The 17,434-nt window shown below is 38.6% G+C and overlaps 1 protein-coding gene across 1 annotated transcript; it reads right to left on the reverse strand.

The window, feature by feature from the left end:
- Window positions 1–10,770: 10,770 nt before the first annotated feature.
- On the reverse strand, window positions 10,771–17,085 carry LOC130854203 (uncharacterized). Its single transcript, XM_057736953.1, has 5 exons — window positions 16,879–17,085; window positions 16,393–16,755; window positions 13,335–13,480; window positions 13,096–13,221; window positions 10,771–12,968 (listed from the first exon to the last, which is right to left on the reverse strand). Exons 1-5 carry the CDS (start codon window positions 17,083–17,085, stop codon window positions 12,905–12,907), a joined length of 906 nt encoding a protein of 301 aa, XP_057592936.1. The 3' UTR covers window positions 10,771–12,904.
- Between the last annotated feature and the right edge of the window lie 349 nt (window positions 17,086–17,434).

A 17,434-nucleotide genomic window follows, 5' to 3' on the forward strand; every position in this document is an offset into this window, starting at 1 on the left:
CATAATAAGGACCAAAAAAATTCCAACCATCCTCAAAAATTAGACAAAATAGAATACGCTCTTCAAACATTATGCACTTTATACTGAAAACTTCTAGAGATATCGTTCAGGTAATTATAAGATGCCAAACATACAAATTCCTAGCTTGAACTTACCACTTGGAGATTTCATGGCTGACTCCACATCAAGGGGCAGTTGCAAGCCCTAATATAAAAACTGGAAGCCTGAACAGTCAATATCAGGGACTCCCCAAAAGTGAAGGAAAAGCAGTTCAAATTTGTTTAACAAAACCATGTTTTCAAACTAACTTTAATTTATTCATAGGAGGGCCATTACACTTGTTCTTTTTAAAAGGAAACTTCTTAATTGGAACTAAATCATTCATTACTCACTGTGATACAGGTTTTATACCCTTAGGTTCCATGTGATTATTCACAAGTTCAGCTGACAGAAAAGAGAAAAAAGCTATCCTAATGACTTAGCTTGGCTTTGACTCACTGGGTTTTATCTCACTTTAACTTCCAATCTCAGTTACAGACTGTGTTAAAGCTGGAGGAAATAACATTTTGGTAGATGGTAAAGGATAAGTACAAGACATTTCAAGTTGCTGAAGCTTTCATTAAATTCCACATGCTATTTCAAATCCTACAGCTATTTAAATGAAGGGCTAAGACTTTTCTGTTGTATTTACTTAAGAGCTTAAAAGGTACTGTTTAGAATCCAGCAGTCAACCTACTGAATGGTGTGATTAGACATTTATTTTGACAGTGTTCAATGAAGACTCAATTATACCCCCGCAATCAAACTAGCACATCATCAAAATGTCTAAGGATCTGAGTGTTTATGAGGTGACAACAACCCACATACTAAGCAGTTTGCTAGAATTCTGTCACTGCAACAAGTGAATAGAACATTTGGGTGTTAATCTAATGCACCTAAAGTCAATTTGGAACTTTGGCCAAAAGAGGTAAAATTTATACCTAAGCACTTCATGCAAGTTACCAAAAGAGAAGATATTCTTGAATAATAAAATGCATATTTGTAGAATCAAAAATGTCAGTCTTAGGAAATACTTGAGGTCATTTAAACCAGGCTTTGCAATTTTTTTAAATTTGGAACTGAGATTCAGACATTTTAAAAGCTTATCCAAGATTAAATAGTTAAAAGACAGGGCTGAGCCAACAATCCAAAGCTCTTAATTCAGATGTTTGTTTTTCTTTCTAACATGCCAAAGTGCTTCCTGGAAATGAAAATTAAATATAGCATGTCCAAAAAAATATTTAAAAATAGGGATTTGTGGTACTTCTGTATATAACCTTACATTGCTCAATCAATTGTATAAGATCTTATTAGAAGAAAAAAAAAACATATTCTAAGAAGGTTCTTATCCTCTCAGAATAGTGAATTTCTATGACTAACTTAAAACCTTCAAAATGTGGAGTTGATCTAAAGTGAATAACATATATACAAAGGTCTTTGTTGAAATTCTGAAATTAAAATCTGTCAAACTAGCAAAATATAAGTGTTTTAGACTCTAGTACACAAAATGGTAGAATTGTGAAGAGGCAAAAATATTAAAAACAGAAATATTAAAAAGTATTAATAAATATTAAAATATTAAAAAGTCAGAAATCTTGGTGTCTCATCCCAGATCTGCCAATTCATGTCTTTGTAACCTAGAGTAATTCACTTAAACTCTTCTAGCACTGCTTTTAATAATTCTATATGGTTCCCATATGATTTCACTGATTTCAAATATGCACATTTTATACTTTGAATCAATCACCTAAATTTCATTACATATGCTATGGAATAATGCTCTCAAACTATCATATCATGGTAGTTCCTCTGTGTTGGGACAACTGAGACTCTTCAACACATATTTACTCCCAAAACAGAGTTTTTTTAGAATTCCCAGACGGATTTTGTTGGCAATCCACGGCTAATTTTGCCTTATGTGGCCCAACCTCCTTCCCCTTTACCTTCTATCTTGAACTCCAAGTAAAGATTAATTATGGCTCAATTACCTAAATCTTCTGAAGGGAGTTGGCGACATGTAGCCTTTCTTTGGCTGCCACCTTGAGATCCAGGGTTCCTAGGCATCTTTAAATTTTCTCACCAGATTATTTGGGTACATAGAGGCAGCACCAACAAAAAAGCATAAATTGGATATTTACAACTTTTATATTTTGGAAATATATGTTCCATCTTATAATATTGATCAATAATTCACTTCCAGACATTCAACTTTCAAACAGATATGCTCTATATTAAACCATAATAATATGTCTCTTCCCTCCTATCCAAAGGATTTGGGAGAAAGCAAAATATAATGTACCACATACATATAATTTGTGATAAATGTGATCATGAACCTTATTTCTCCTGCTGCTTTTTTGAACTCGCAGATGCTCTGCAAATCAAGTATCTTGAATGAGCCTGTAAAAGTTTGTACTCTAAGTTCTTAGCATTATTCCTCCCTGTCCTCTAGAAAGTCCTACCCAAGTAGCTCAAGCAGAATAGAAAAGACACACATTATTCAAAGGAAAAATTTTAATAAAAGTGTCAATTTTTAAAAATATTTCCAGCCCGTTATTGATGTAAATGGCATGTATTCAAGGCATATCTTTCTATTCAAATGGGAAAAGGAAAGGAAATGAAATTAACTTTAAAATTTTGAAATTAATATTGAATATCAAATGTATATTATTTAAGTATATAGTAAACTCAATCTCTGCGTAGACATTACCTAAAATATGGATGTTTATTTCCCTAAATTCACCTCTAAAATAGAGACCAGCAGACAGAGGGAGCCATTCTTTCTAGGGATTGTAATGAATTCAAGTATACTCATTAATTTTATAGAAGCTCTTTCAGTTTCACAGTGAAACATAAAAAGGTCTATCTTATTGGAAAGAATACCAAGTAGCTATCTTGATACTTGATGAGAAGAAATTTGTTCTACTGTCTTAAATGCATGGGTGCTAAAGCAAGACTTAGAAATATTTTTGTTAGACAGTTTCATTCTAATAGTACTTTCTATAACAGAAATGACCTATAGTAAAATAATTCAAAATACCCTCTCTCCTGAAGGTGATTTCCACATAAAATTTGAACACAATTTTAAATAGCACATTACTATGATATGAATTCGAATGACCTTTGAAGGAAAAATATTTTCTACTGATGCTAGAGGTTTGCTGATATATATTTTGTTAAAGTAGTTTGGTCACTGTTCCTATATGATCAACCTCAAACCATCAGTGTTTAAATGACCCAAAGTGCCTAATTTATTTCTAATAATCATCCTAGGGGAATTCTATACCTTTTTGTTAAATCTGAGTTAATAAGGAATGCTATATTAATCATACTAAGTTAGTATGACAACCAAGGTTATCTTGGTAGAAGGGTGATACAATGCTATTAATAACATCTGGTTACAATACACAAGATGTCTTATACAAATACAGATTATGCCTTTTAAAGAAACAAAATAATTTTTCTTTTATAGAAAGCCCTCAACATTAATCCAGAGCTATCTTCTAATATAATTTAAACTGTTTAATAAATGGTCATTAGATAATTGGTTAATTATTTGGAAAAATTATTTTAAAAAATCAGATGCCTATTAATACCTTATAATGAACTCAGCTGTGACTAAATGTAAAACAAAACAAAAATAGAAGACATAATGTGAATATTCAAATGATTGTACAGTGAAAAAGATTTTAAGGGGAAATATCAATAGATTTGACATAATAATTTAAACAATAAATACATACATTCAAATATACCATCAAAAGTTGAAGATGCCAAATTATAAAAAGTAACAAGCAATAAAAGTGAATCACTCATTAGAAAAACTTCAAAATGACATGAAATTGTTGCAGAAATGGAGGTACAGCAATGAAAAAATATCATATATTTAAAATCAATCTCACTATTTAAAAAACAATATAAAACAGCAAAAAAAAAAAGGAAAAATATATTACTGAGAAAAAGTACAAACTGCTTCCTCTGACATGGAGTATATTATAATCAAATAATTTTCTACCCCTAGACAAACATAACAAGAAAATAATTGAGTATACACACAAAGGTATATAAAGGTATATCTCTATTTCTAGAAGCAATATGTATAGTACTCAAAATCAATGTCACATTAAAGCAGGAGTACAGACATTAAGGTGGGCTGGTGACAATTGTAACTGGAGTTAGCATGACCTATGAAGGTGAAACAACAGCTTTTCTTGCAGCCCATCACTACCATGCAATAAAGTTACTCCACTATTTCTGAATCGCCCATGTTTTCAAAAGAAGCAGAAATTTCTAAAAATTTTTAAAATACAGGCATTGATACCAAAATCAACTTTTAAAAATTGTGATCAGTAACAACAAAATACATCATTGGATCTAATTTACTCTGCTACCAAGTTGCAACATTAGCTATAAGGGAACTCTATATACTGGTAAAATCATGGTGTGGTAGAAAAATATTGTCATAAAAATATTCATAGTAACTTATAGATAGCAAAAGTAGTCTACCTTATTTAAAATAAAAAGGATGGATGGGCCTAGAGATGGTCATATTGAGTGAAGTCAGAAAGAGAAAGACAAATATCATATGATATTGCTTATATGTGGAATCTAAAGAAATGGTATAAATGAAACTATCTACAAAACAGAAGAAGAGTCACAGATATAGAAAACAAATTTGTGGGTTACAGGGGGGAAGCGTGGGGGAGGGATAAATTGACATGTACACACTACTATATGTAGAACAGATAACTAGTAGGAACCTACTGAGTAGCAGGGGGAGCTCTATTCAATACTCTGTAATGACCTATGTGGGAATAGAATCTAAAAAAAGAGTGGATATATGTGTATGTATAACCGAATCACTTTGCTGTATAGCAGAAAATAACACAACATTGTAAATCAACTATACTCCAATTTAAAAAAAACACTTTTTTTTAAATCCAAAAACTAAAATAAAATAAAATAAAAATGAGGTTGACAAAGAACTACGGGCAACTAGAAATTAACATGGATATTTTTCAGTAGTAGGACTGATGACATTTTTACTTTCTGTATTTTTCAAGTTTTCATTATTAGGAAGCATCATTCTGAAATTAGGGAAAAAAAAAGTAAAATTCGGAGTGATATAGAAATGTGTACCAAGAAGTAAGGTATGCTGTAGCAAAATCTTATCTAGGAGTCAGCTAGTAGGCAGCAAGGAATTTATGAGTCTGGGAAGACGATGACCCCTGATGCATGCATGGCACTGAAAGACTGATAGCACTGTGGACTGAGATAACTTGGGAAGCAGAGCTGTACCTAATAAAGTTCTAGTGTTAGTAAGTATAGGTAAGAATACAGAATATTAGTATTGTATGATGCCTGCGTTAGGGAGGTATTACAAGAAACAGAGGACCTTGGAAATAAATGGCCAGTTTACAAGCAGGAATGAGATGGAATATATTCCACAAAGATCATTGTCTGAGATGTATTTCCCATTCTTTTTCACTACAAATAGGGGTGTTTATAATAGTTATGCTGTCCCTGTTTCATATTATACATTGAACATGAGGTTGAGCAGATGGATGTTATTTGTAAGTTCTAGATCAAGAGGGAACCCCCATGGAGAGATGTAATACCAGAGAACACTCATATTAGTAATACTTTTCTTATAAAAATGTATAATCACTACAATTACTGCAAGCAATGAAAGACTCTAAAGTAATACAGTGTGTTCATGAAAGCCCAATTGTGTGCTCATATTTTTGCTGTTGAGAAAACAGCAAAAGACTAGTCCAGTAGATCAATGAGTGTCAGCAGAATTATATTATCAAATTTCACTGATATAATCAGTTCCATGGCAGGGCAATACTTGCATTTATACTACATTCTCTTTTTAATAATTACTGCCTATATATTCAGAGAAATGGTATTGATTCCATATTGTTTTAGAGTGAAATCGTCTAATAATTTCTCTGGTGCTCTCCTTTAATTCTTACCCTCCTAATTATCTGTCTGATAATGACCAGTGAAACTGAGAAAGCTCTGATCACATTACATCCTTCAGTTCAGAGTGGCAGCGGGTAAGACACTTGGGCTGCAGAGCTTAGGCTGGAGACTCAACCTGAGAGACAAATCTCCCTTTCACAGTAGTCACCTTTTCGAATTGAACATGATTCTATGACTATATTTTCGATTCTATACTTTTAGGTTAATTTTACTCTAACTTTTAATTGATGCTACTGAGTACTAAAGGAGCCTGAAAGCCACTGTTTTGTTCTGAAAAACAAATGAAGAAAGAAGGACATGTAACTCCTATAAATGCAATTCTAATGAAATCAGGATAGAATGTAGTGTCCTTATTAAAAAACACAATTATTTCTAATAACTGTGCTTTCATTTCAGGTAATTTTCAACAAGTATAGTGATGTAGCATAAACACAATTCCAGAAGAAAGTCATTTTAACTGTATATTTTTTTAATTGTAGCTATTCAAAGCCAAAAATGCTGAATACCAGAAAACCTACCACCCCTCTGTTAATCTATTCTGTTCTGTTGTTTCATTTTTTAACTGAACTAGTCACTCACTAGGAAAATTCACTTAGGTAAAACTTTTAAGGTATCCTCTCATAGAATTAAAGCAGCTGTTAATTGCTGTAGTTTTTTGTCTGTGAATCTATTTTCCTAATTCTGGAAAGCTTAATATTCCTAAGAGTGTCCTATAGCAAAAATAAATGAAAATTTCAACTTCATTTTCATTTAAATATATAAAAATACACATGTTCCCTCTCAGGATCATGACAAACACTTTAATTCTATAAGAAGATATTTTCATGCACATGAAACTATTAAGCGGTCATATCTGATATTGTCCTTTCCACCGCTCTCCTCCCAAATACTTGTTGAAAACCCTTGCCTTTAAAGAGCCTGAACTGTGTGTCAAGCATTGCCATAAACATGCTACTTGAATTATCTCATCAAAGGCTTGCAATACTCATGAGTTACTTGCAGTGAGGAAACCGAAGCAAAGAGACTTTAAGGAAAAATGTATATATTTTTCCTTCCATATAACCTAAAAATTTATCACAATATTTTTAATGTCAGTAAAGTATTTCTTAGAGAAAGCAATATAACAACTGAAAACTTGGAGTTTTCAGTTTCAGGTTTCAGGTTTATTGCAAAGTCAAAGTGAATATGTAATTTAGCAATGGTATAGTAATTAATGTTATTTTCCAATTGTATTATTTTCAGAACTCAACACTTATAGCACTTTGGGCTTCCTAGGTGGCACGGTGGTTAAGAATCCGCCTGCCAACGCAGGCAACACAGGTTGGATCCCTGCTCCAGGAAGATCCCACATGCCATGGAGCAACTAAGCCCGTGCGCCACAACTATTGAGCCTGTGCTTTAGAGCCTGTGAGCCACAACTATTGAGCCCATATGCTGCAACTACTGAAGCCCACGTGCCTAGAGCCCATGCTCCACAACAAGAGAAGCCACTGCAATGAAGAGCCCACGCACCACAAGGAAGAGTAGCCCCCACTCACTGCAACGAAAAGAAAGAGCGCGCACAGCAAAAAAGAACCAACACAGCCAATAAAATAAATAAATAAATAAATAAATTTATAAAAATGTTCTTACAAAGGGATTTTGAATCAAAACATTAGATTACTAATTAATTGATTATCTAATTTCTCTGAAAATTCTGTCCTTAAAGCAATGGAGAAAGGACTTCAGAGTGAAAAGAAATAGACAAGGTAATTACAATAAAAAGTTCAATAAATCTAAGGAAAAATTATTTTATATACATATATACACATATGCATAAACATATATATAAAATTTGCTTATTATTTGAAGTATATAAGAAAAAAAGCAATGTGAGAAAATAACTTGAAAAGACTTGAGAGCCTTTTTTTTTTTTTTACATCACCCATAGTTAAATATCTTAAGTCTAAACTGACAGCTGTACTTCCTTTCTCTTCCTTGTTTACACCCGAAAGGAATTCAACACTGAAAAAGAGGTGAGGATTTAAGGTGAGTAATTCACAAATAAAAATTGTAGGAAAGTTACAAAATACCTAAAGTCACATAAATCATTCCTAATGTTTTATTCATTTTTCAAACAGAAGCCAATATTTCTATTTCACCCTATTTTATGTAGCTGTAGGATACAGTCCAGAAACAATTCAGCATAAGAGTATTTTTATGTAAATTATAAGTCATTTTATTTAAATTATGTGGTTGACGACCCAAGGCTATTTTGCTGTATAAGTACCCAAGGAGCTATAATTCTTAGAAGACAATTATGATATAGTTTTAAGAAATAAAAAAAAGTAACAAAGAATCACTTTTCACCAGGAATCAAATTTTTAGTTGGCATCTCATAAAACAATTTCTCAAACTGTCCGGCTAAAGAAGAATTGCAAGCAACAGGCAGGCAAGTTGTCCTCCCTCCACTCCCAGAGACAATATGGACTGCACCCAGGCACTATGATTTCTCCTGCCTCCTGGAATATTCTCTGTACCACAATTCTGTCTTCTAGTCTGGTCCCACTGGTAAACCCTGCCAATGGCAAACCAAGAAAGAGAATTTAACACGTGGTCTGCTTTTCTGATGTGTCTCTAGTCCCTGGATCCCATCTTCTGTTCCCCAGACTTATTAACAATACTGTCATATTTTCCTTGTCCAAATGTCATTTATGTACTCAAGCTCTTCTTATTCGTACCTGAACGCTTTGGATAGACTTTGGTACTCCAGATATGAGATATTAAATAGCAAAGACCAGCGGATCTCAAACAGGTTATAGTGCTGGCCTTATCTACATGTGACTGTGGTTTGTGAGACTTTAAATCACAGGGGTTTTTGTCTGAGGACTTTAAAACTTTCGCTGGAAACGTGTTGGGATCTGTCTTCCTCTAGTGGTCCTCTATTAAAATTCAAAGCAAGCTATTACGGAATCCATTAAACAACTGACAGTGTGAATGGATTTTCTCTGGTAGCATGGAGGAATTTAATGTAAACACAAATGGTGTGTGTGGGAGAGGAGCCATTCTGATTTTAAGAACATAGAACAGAGATGAGAATTATATAACACTGTAGTTGATGAAAAAAATATATTTATCTGGTATTTTTGGAATCACTTTAAGAGATAATACCTTCTAAAGATATGATGTGTTTTATATCAGAACACAGAAGAGGAGGAGAGTAGAGAAAAGATGAGTCATGGCTTTCAGGTTTTCTTGGACAGAGCTTGGGGAATCGTTTTTTTTAATTGGAAATAATGGACACTCAGACTTTCTAATAGATAGTATATTAGTTTGAAAAAAAACTGTCAGAAAGTGTATCATTAGAGGAAAGTTCAATGTTTCCTTCGATATAGGTGGTAGCTAAAGATGGTGCAAGGATAGAATCATGCAAAATATTATTCATCACAATGGCTCCACCATGTGGGATTCTCTCTCTCTCTCACCCCATGGGGAGAGGGGCTATATAAGAGAAAAAGAAGTATCTAGAACTTCCAAGCAAAATTCCATATATTTTTATACAAAGAAATGGATTGTCTTTGCTAACAGTGATGTCACTATTTTACAAAGTCTAAAATGTGGCAGGAATCCTGGACCACAGGGCATCATGTTTCAATCTCAATATATCAATTGTAACACCTGTTATTTGGGGTTATATAAAGCAAAAGCATTCCTTTTTTTAGTTTAAGATTATCTTGCTAGGATTAAACTAGTTTTGTGATTTCCTTCTCAGGTTTCCCACTTCTTAGGCTGTTATCGAACAAATATCTAAAGAGGTTGTTGGAGTTTCAAAGAAAACAAAACAAAACTCCACCTAAAAATTAGGATATAGTTCACATCAATATGTGCCTTGTATTACTTGAGAGGTCATATTTTCTTAAAGCATGCAAGCTACATTTTTTAATTTCAACATGCACATAGATTACAATAGTGCTTAGCCAACATATATGCAGTTGAATAAAGTGTCTTTTTTAAACAAAATAAGAAATACAATATATCCTTCCTATATCTATATTTAATGCTGTGCTGTTTTGTGCAAACCTTTTAAGTAGTAAAAAGCTGTAAATGTTTACTATTGTGAAAACATCTTCTGTACAAGCAGTATTGTATAAGAAAATACTATAAAATAAAGAAACCAGAACACTGATACCAGAATGTCAATAAACACCACATACATTGATGACCCCAACAATGAATGACCAACTTCTTTTGCCTGGAAAGAATGGGGGAAATTAAGAATTTCATGAAAATGTCAGTTGCAAAAAAAAAAGGACTGAAAATAAATGACTAATTTTACCACTGGGTTCAGGATTTCATCAATCATTTTCTTCACATTTATGGCACATTTGTGAAGTTTTATTAATGAAAACAGAGTTAGCAGAAAAAAAACTGATTGTAGGGATTTTTAAGTTTAATTTCTCTCTTTATAATTTCATGTAAGCTACTTGAATAACTTTGCATTATTAGGAAAACATGTAAATATAGGAAATAAAAATATTAGCATATTAAACTCAAAGATTTTAAATCTTTTTTTAATTTTATTTATTTATTTATTATTTTTTGGGGGGTACACCAAGTTCAATCATGTTTTTATATACATATCCCTGTATTCCCTCCCTCCCTCGACTCCCCCCACCCTCCCTTGAGTCCCCCCCACCCTCCCCATAAAGATTTTAAATCTTTTAAAAATTGTCCTCCAGTGAGGAAAAGATAATCATAGTGTTTACTTAAAGCTATCTTTTAACCAAACCCATCAACACACTGATTTTTTAAAATTTATTAATGCTCAATAATCGTGAAGCATTTCCATCACCTTAGTTTCAGTTCCTCCTAGTTTTCATCTCAAATGGTCACCATCCAGCACTTCAAATACACAAATGATAGAAGTTTGGTATTTGAGAACAGCCATCATCTCACAGGACAGATGTGACAATAATAACAACATTGATAATGGAAAACAAGGAAAATTCAAAAATAAATACTAAAAAAGATCTTTAGACTAATGTGAGTGTACAACACCCTCCCTAACAAAAGCAAGTTCATTAGCACCAAGTCTGTATTTTTCACAGGATAATGTTTGAACTAGGAGAATTGGAATCACCCATAGTGTTAAACATGCAGTTAATTGGATCCTCTTGAACCAATTTCTCCTGTTAGAGGTCATAAATCTCAATTGTTATGCATTCTTAGGCACTAAAATTTCAGAAAAACTGTTTAGACCCTAGAACTGAAGAGTTTATTTGAAAGCCAATAACTACAAGTGAGAGCTGTTTATTTTCTCGGGATTCTCAACTCTCTTTAAAGCTTTTATCAAGCAAGGAGTCTGACCTTTGAGATAAACTAGCCCATGCAGATCTAAGATAAGACTGATTTCTGTTGAAGGTAATTCATCCCTCTACACACACACACACACACACACACACCCTACACACCCCTCAGATTTTAGCACTATTCCTTCCCTTCCACACTGCCCCAATTTTCCTTAAGTACAATCCATCTTCATAGCTATTGTCTCATCACTTCAGCTGTACTCCAGCCTCCCCTTATACCTTCTCCCTGCACCTGGCTTAGCAGAAGGCCTGGGTACACTCAATATCTAACAACTGCATATAATTATTGGGGTATTAACTTTTTTCAATTCAGTGCAACCCTAACTCAAAGCTGCCTTGTGAGGAAGAATACATGAGTGATAGGGCCTACTGCAGGGAGATTTAGGTACAAATTGGAAGCTACAAGTGTATAGAGCAAGAGAAGAAGGAAAGGAAGGAGCTCCAGATTCCACTAGTTGCAGCTCATGTGAATAATACCTTGTAGTGGAGAGATGGCAAGGAGTAATGAGGCCAGATCTCGGACCTTGTCTCTCTGCTTTACAGGACATCCTGGATTCTACAGCACACACGTGTGAGGAAGTTAATAAACCCATCCAACATTATTCTATTCCCACAAACGAGATTGAAAATGAAATGTAACAGCAGTTTTTCTACACAGCCAAGTATTGCAAGCTTAGAATACTAACTGGTTCATTTATTTCACTGATTACCATATGTAGATGTGAAATCTCAGGCACTGATGTTCAATAAACCATCCTTTTAAAGTTAACTCGCCTTTCTGTTTTCATTAATGTATCCATATTCTTACCACATAAATTTTAATATTGATTTTTTAAAATTTTCCCACAGTCCAAAAATATCGTTTGCCAAAAAATTAAGGGCTGCTTCTATCATCACATGCAATTTCTGCCATTAGCTAACGTGCAACTATAGGGATCAATTACATACACTACATGCAAAATCTTACCATGCTGAATTGCACTCTCAATGTTAGTGCAGTCTTATCCCAAATTACTTCTCTCAACTCAAAAAGATCCAGCATTTAAATAAAAACTTCAAGCAAGCCTGGCAAGAGCAAAGTCTTTCATCATTCCTGCAGATTTTAAAAGTATTCCATTCTCTCCACATTTACAGTGCTTTGTTATATGGGCAGCACTGGGAAAAATAGAAAGAAATAAAAGAAAACGACAATGTCCCTGATATCTTGCATTTTAAAAATAGAAGGGAAACCCCTTCCCCAGTTTACATATAATAAAGCAAGCCAAGTCTCCACGCACTACTTCTGGGCATTAAGAAAACTTGCATGGGGAAAACTTTTGGGGGGGGAAATGACGGTGATTTCCAAGCTGCTATTGCAGTTGTATATGACACTGACATTTATTTCCCATAATTCTTGCCCACAGGAAACACATCCTTTTAAGAAACTGAATAAAATCAAGTTGGACCTTTTCAAAATCTGTAAGCTATCAACTTCCTGGAAAAGCTTAAATACCCCCAACATAACCAAATAAATGTAAAGAACGAGGCATTCAGGCGATGCGCGGCGGAAGGCAGTCCACATTCAGAGTGCTGTGAATCTGGTTGTTCTTGAGTCTGAATCCGAAAAGGGGAGGGTGCAATGGGAAATGAGGGGGAGAAGAATGCCTCTGGTGGGTGAAACCAGACACCCTTCTGGAATCCGCGCTGAGCGCTAGAATCAGGATCCCAGCCCCTTGCCTACCTCCAGGCTCCAGTAAGCAGCCGCTGGCTTCCTCCCCTCCGCTCCTTCCGCAGCAGCGGACACGCGGATCCCGAGCAGCCTGGAGCTTCGGTCCCGCAGAGAGCTGGTACCAAGCGCTTCTCTCGACTAGTTACCAAATGAGAAAAGGAACAGAGACGCGCAAACCAGGGTGGTGGTTAAAATCCAGTTTTGAGGCACCAGCGTCCCAGAAGGTACCGACTCTTCTTCTGTACTCTTACCCAGCTCTTTCGCCTGGCAAAGGGTTTCTCAGGGACCTGGGAGCCCCTAGCAGCAGCTCCTCTTCTGCTCTGCCTGATCGCTCCAATCTCCGCCGCCGCTGCCACACTGCGCGCCCCGCTATCCACTCACCGCACAGCGAGGAGGCCTGACAGAGACAGCGCGGGGGGAGGAGAATGGGTTAAACGGATAGATTTTTCGAGTAAGGGGGGAAAAACTTTGATGTTGGAACCGCACACACAGGACTGAGAAGAAACCAAAACAAGTTGCAGGTGCCGGGGGGCGGGGAGGACGCTTTCACCAGCTGAGATAAATCACCCCCGGCTAAAACCAGGGGGAGGAAGCTCCCTGCTCCTTGAGCGATCCTCGAGCGCAACTCGTAATCTCTGGTCTTTAAGTCCACGGGAAAAGCACAGGGCATGGGAAGCCCTTTTGGTTCCTCTCTCGGGTACAAACACCAAATGCGCCTCCCGCTGGAGAGGCTGGCGGGGACTCGGTGCAAAGAGGATAGACATACGTAGATCCAGGAAGATCGAGGAGAACTGGCCGCCTGCAAAAGCAGAGGCGCGACTCCCTTCGGGCAAAGTGACTGCTACAAAGTCTCTTCCCTCCTGCGCAGGGACGGACACATTTAAGGGCCTGAACAGACGTCAGCACCAGCTGAGCTCAAGAGGTGAGCGCCAAGGCTCCCCGCCCCGCAGGCTGTAGCGCGCAGAAGGCGACTTGCTTGCGCCGTTGAGTGACTAAGGGTAGAAAACGGCGCTGGTGGCGCTGCGGAGTGTCAGCCCCCCAGCCCATCATCATAAATGGTATACCATTGATATTTCTGCCGTAGGTGCTCTTACCGAATAGAACAGAGCCAGAGCTGCGTGGAGAGGGATCTGGCCACTCCGCGCGCACCCAGTATTGGGTCACCAAGGCGCTCAACACCTCGCTTCAAGGGACATCACCTCCCTCTTTCGCTATGGTTTGAGTCATCATCCTGATTCATTTCGCAAAGTTAGTTGGAATACACCGAGACGCCTTTTACATAAAGGGAATTGGATTTTTCAATCCTGAAATTCCAATCAAGACAACATACTCAATTCTACTCTTTACCTTCACATGCCTACTTCCTAATTCAGTTACAATAGATGTACTATAAGACGTGTAAAGAAATGACCCTTACTCGTTTTCTTAGGTGATTTTCATGCTTAGATACTCGTTAGGAACTTAAGAGCCTTTGCACAAGGAAGTAGTATTTCTATGTTACTGTCATTTTCTAACGTTTTCCTAACATTTCCAGGTTGGCGGTGAGGAATTAATTCAAAGTCAGAAATGTGATGGAAAGGGAATTTTGTTTCTTTATCCTTTGTAAAATGACAGATTATGTTTGCAACTGAGTTTTACATTTTTGCCTGAATAATAATGTAATGTGTATCAGCTATATTTTTGAAGTTATAGAGTAAGATTAAACAGAGGTGGAAACAATTCAGAAAACAGTACTCACATTTCCACAGCTCTTTCCTAAATTTCCCTTCAGGAAAAAGAAATAACCAACTGAGCGCACTTATTAGGGGAGTAGGTGTCCTGGTTCTGTTCTGTGCACCTTGTGACTTGCAGTGTCCAGACTAGTGAAGAAGGGATAATAGACTGGAAAGTCCCAAGACCAAAGGAGCCCATGGTTGTGAAGAGAAGATAACACTTACATTTCTCACCTTTGTGCATTTCCAACCTAACCAAGGTAGATTCCCCTTGATCCCAATCACTCCAAGCCTTTTAAAAGTGACAAACACAAACCCCGCCAGAGCAGGCTCCATATTTGCGCTCTCACGCACCACCGCCCAGGGGTCCTCCCTCTAGCGGCCGTTTAGGGGAAATACTCGGGGGTGGGCAGTGTAGGCGTGGGGGCGTGTGTGTGTGTGTGTGTGTATGTACACGCGAGTGTGCGTGCCGGGTTGTGTGGGAGGGTTGATCACTGAGAGAATCCACAGATATCTACTGGCTCTCCATATTCCCCTCCTCCTCCTTGCTAGGGCCATTCACCTGGACACTGCAGCTTTAGTGTTACTTCTAGAGCTTAGTTTTCTTCCTCAGACGTTGGCCCTGAGCTGGGAGGGTCTGACCAAACTTCACCGAAAGGCGTTGCCATAAATGCGTTGGGAACTTTGGAAACTGACAAGAGCGACAACATTTTTTCTTTTCGTAGTTAATATACCCGGAAAGATAGAAGTTGGAACAGGAGCCGGGAGCAGAACATCGATAGGGCTTCATCGAAAGCATCAACAACATGAACCAACTAGTTTTTCTTCAAATAATCAGGTTTCCAGAGAAACTTCCTAAGAAGGCAGGGGACAGAGTTAATTTGTTGACGCCTACACCCTGCACTCCCGCTTGGTTCAGCGTCTTCCAAGTATAGCGCTCCCTCAAAAAGCTTTTGGGTTGGGGGGAGGGCTCCATCACATTAAAAACAACGAAGGCAGGTGCCCGCCTGCTCGAGTTCCCTAGAACCAAGACGATCCCAACGCACCCCCCATCTCCACGATTTCTGTGGCTTTCTGGGCAGCCAGTGACTTCAGGGATCGTCACTTGTAGCCAACGCAGGCAAGCGTTTTACTTCTGACTCAGAATCAGGGTATCGGGCGAAGGGCAACAGTGACTGAGGTGGAGGCATGGGGGTGGGGGGGTAGAGCAGCAAACCCGAAAGGCACTCGGCGGGAACCCCCTTCCAGGCAGGAGCCTCAGGGTGCCCTGGCCTCAGCTGGCAGGTCGGTTTCGGTTCACTGGAAGGAAAGACACTTCAACCCCTTAGGGACCAGATCGTCACATGCCGCAAGGCCGAACCCTAGCGGCGCCCTTTGCCAAGTGGGCGGAGGAGGATCACGATAGCCAAGCGGAAAAGCCCTTGCCCCTCAGAGTCAGCCCTATGCCCGCTCGCAAGTCGGCCTTTGATGACGGAACCCGAGCTCCCGCTTAGAGGTTGAGTCGCTTTCTCAGAGGCACAGCGCTCAAGGGAAATTTTCCAGCGGGCAACACGGCTCCCTTCACTCACCCCACTCCCACCCCCACCCAACTACGCACACAATGGCTCTGACTCGTAAGGACACAGGAGGGGCCTCGCTCTCTGCTCTCCCCTCCAACGCGCTCCCGCCCGGACGAACACTCGCAGCTGCCGGGGAGGGAGGGGAGCCCCGGCGCCAAGCCTCTGCGCGCACTGTTCCGGCGGCCGACCTCGTCACGGCCTTCCGGGCAGACACGAGCGCGCGGCCGGAGCCAGCCGCTCGGAGGATCTCGGCCGTGGTCTAGGCGTCCGGGAACAAACGGAGGAGAACTTCTCCCGCGAACTGGGTGAGCCGGCGCTGGGCGACCTTGCCTTCCGAGAGAGAGCCGCCCCAGCGAGCAGAGGGAGGGGCGGCCAAACGCGGGACGAGGGCGCCCCCCGCGCTACTGGGCGCGTTGGTAACTGCAGCCCCGGTGCCCTCGCCCGCCCGCTCTGCGCGCTGTCCTCCAGGCCTGAGAGGTTGGCCCTGGAGAAGAGCTCTAGGTGAAGGGAGGAGCCCCGCTCACCTTTGCATGAGGTCCTTCCTCCCCTATTTCCCTTCTGGGACACCGACTCTGCATCCCAACCAAATCCCCGGGTCCTGCTAGTTTCTTTGAATCTGACCCGGATTCTCCTGCACCCCCACCCGGAGTAACAGGCGACCTTAGGGAGGCTGGCACAACAGGATGGGCACTAACTAGCGTGAGAACCGGCTCTGTCGATCCAGAGATCATAGGGTCAGGTTTCCAAAAGCTCTAGGAAACAACTTCTCCTTGAATATGTCCAAGAAGATCAACCTTCTCTGATGGGGCTTGTGATCAGTCAGAGCAAAGCTTCCTTCACTAATGCAAGCATGCCCTCCCTGCCTTTATTCCCCCTAGTGCTTTAAGTTAAAGAAACAGAATTTGTAGTATTGGATAGACTGACAATTGTTTTTGCTCCTATAAGCTAAATGACAAATTTTATTTATTTTCTGTCCTAAGTTAGTGAAAATATCAGTGCAATACTTATAGTAAAAGAGTTACATATTAACAATAGTTAATTAGCTTAAATTTGCATGATAGTAAATAGTATTAAATTTCT

This window comes from Hippopotamus amphibius, chromosome 5, assembly GCF_030028045.1.
Source record: "Hippopotamus amphibius kiboko isolate mHipAmp2 chromosome 5, mHipAmp2.hap2, whole genome shotgun sequence".
NCBI lineage: Eukaryota > Metazoa > Chordata > Mammalia > Artiodactyla > Hippopotamidae > Hippopotamus > Hippopotamus amphibius.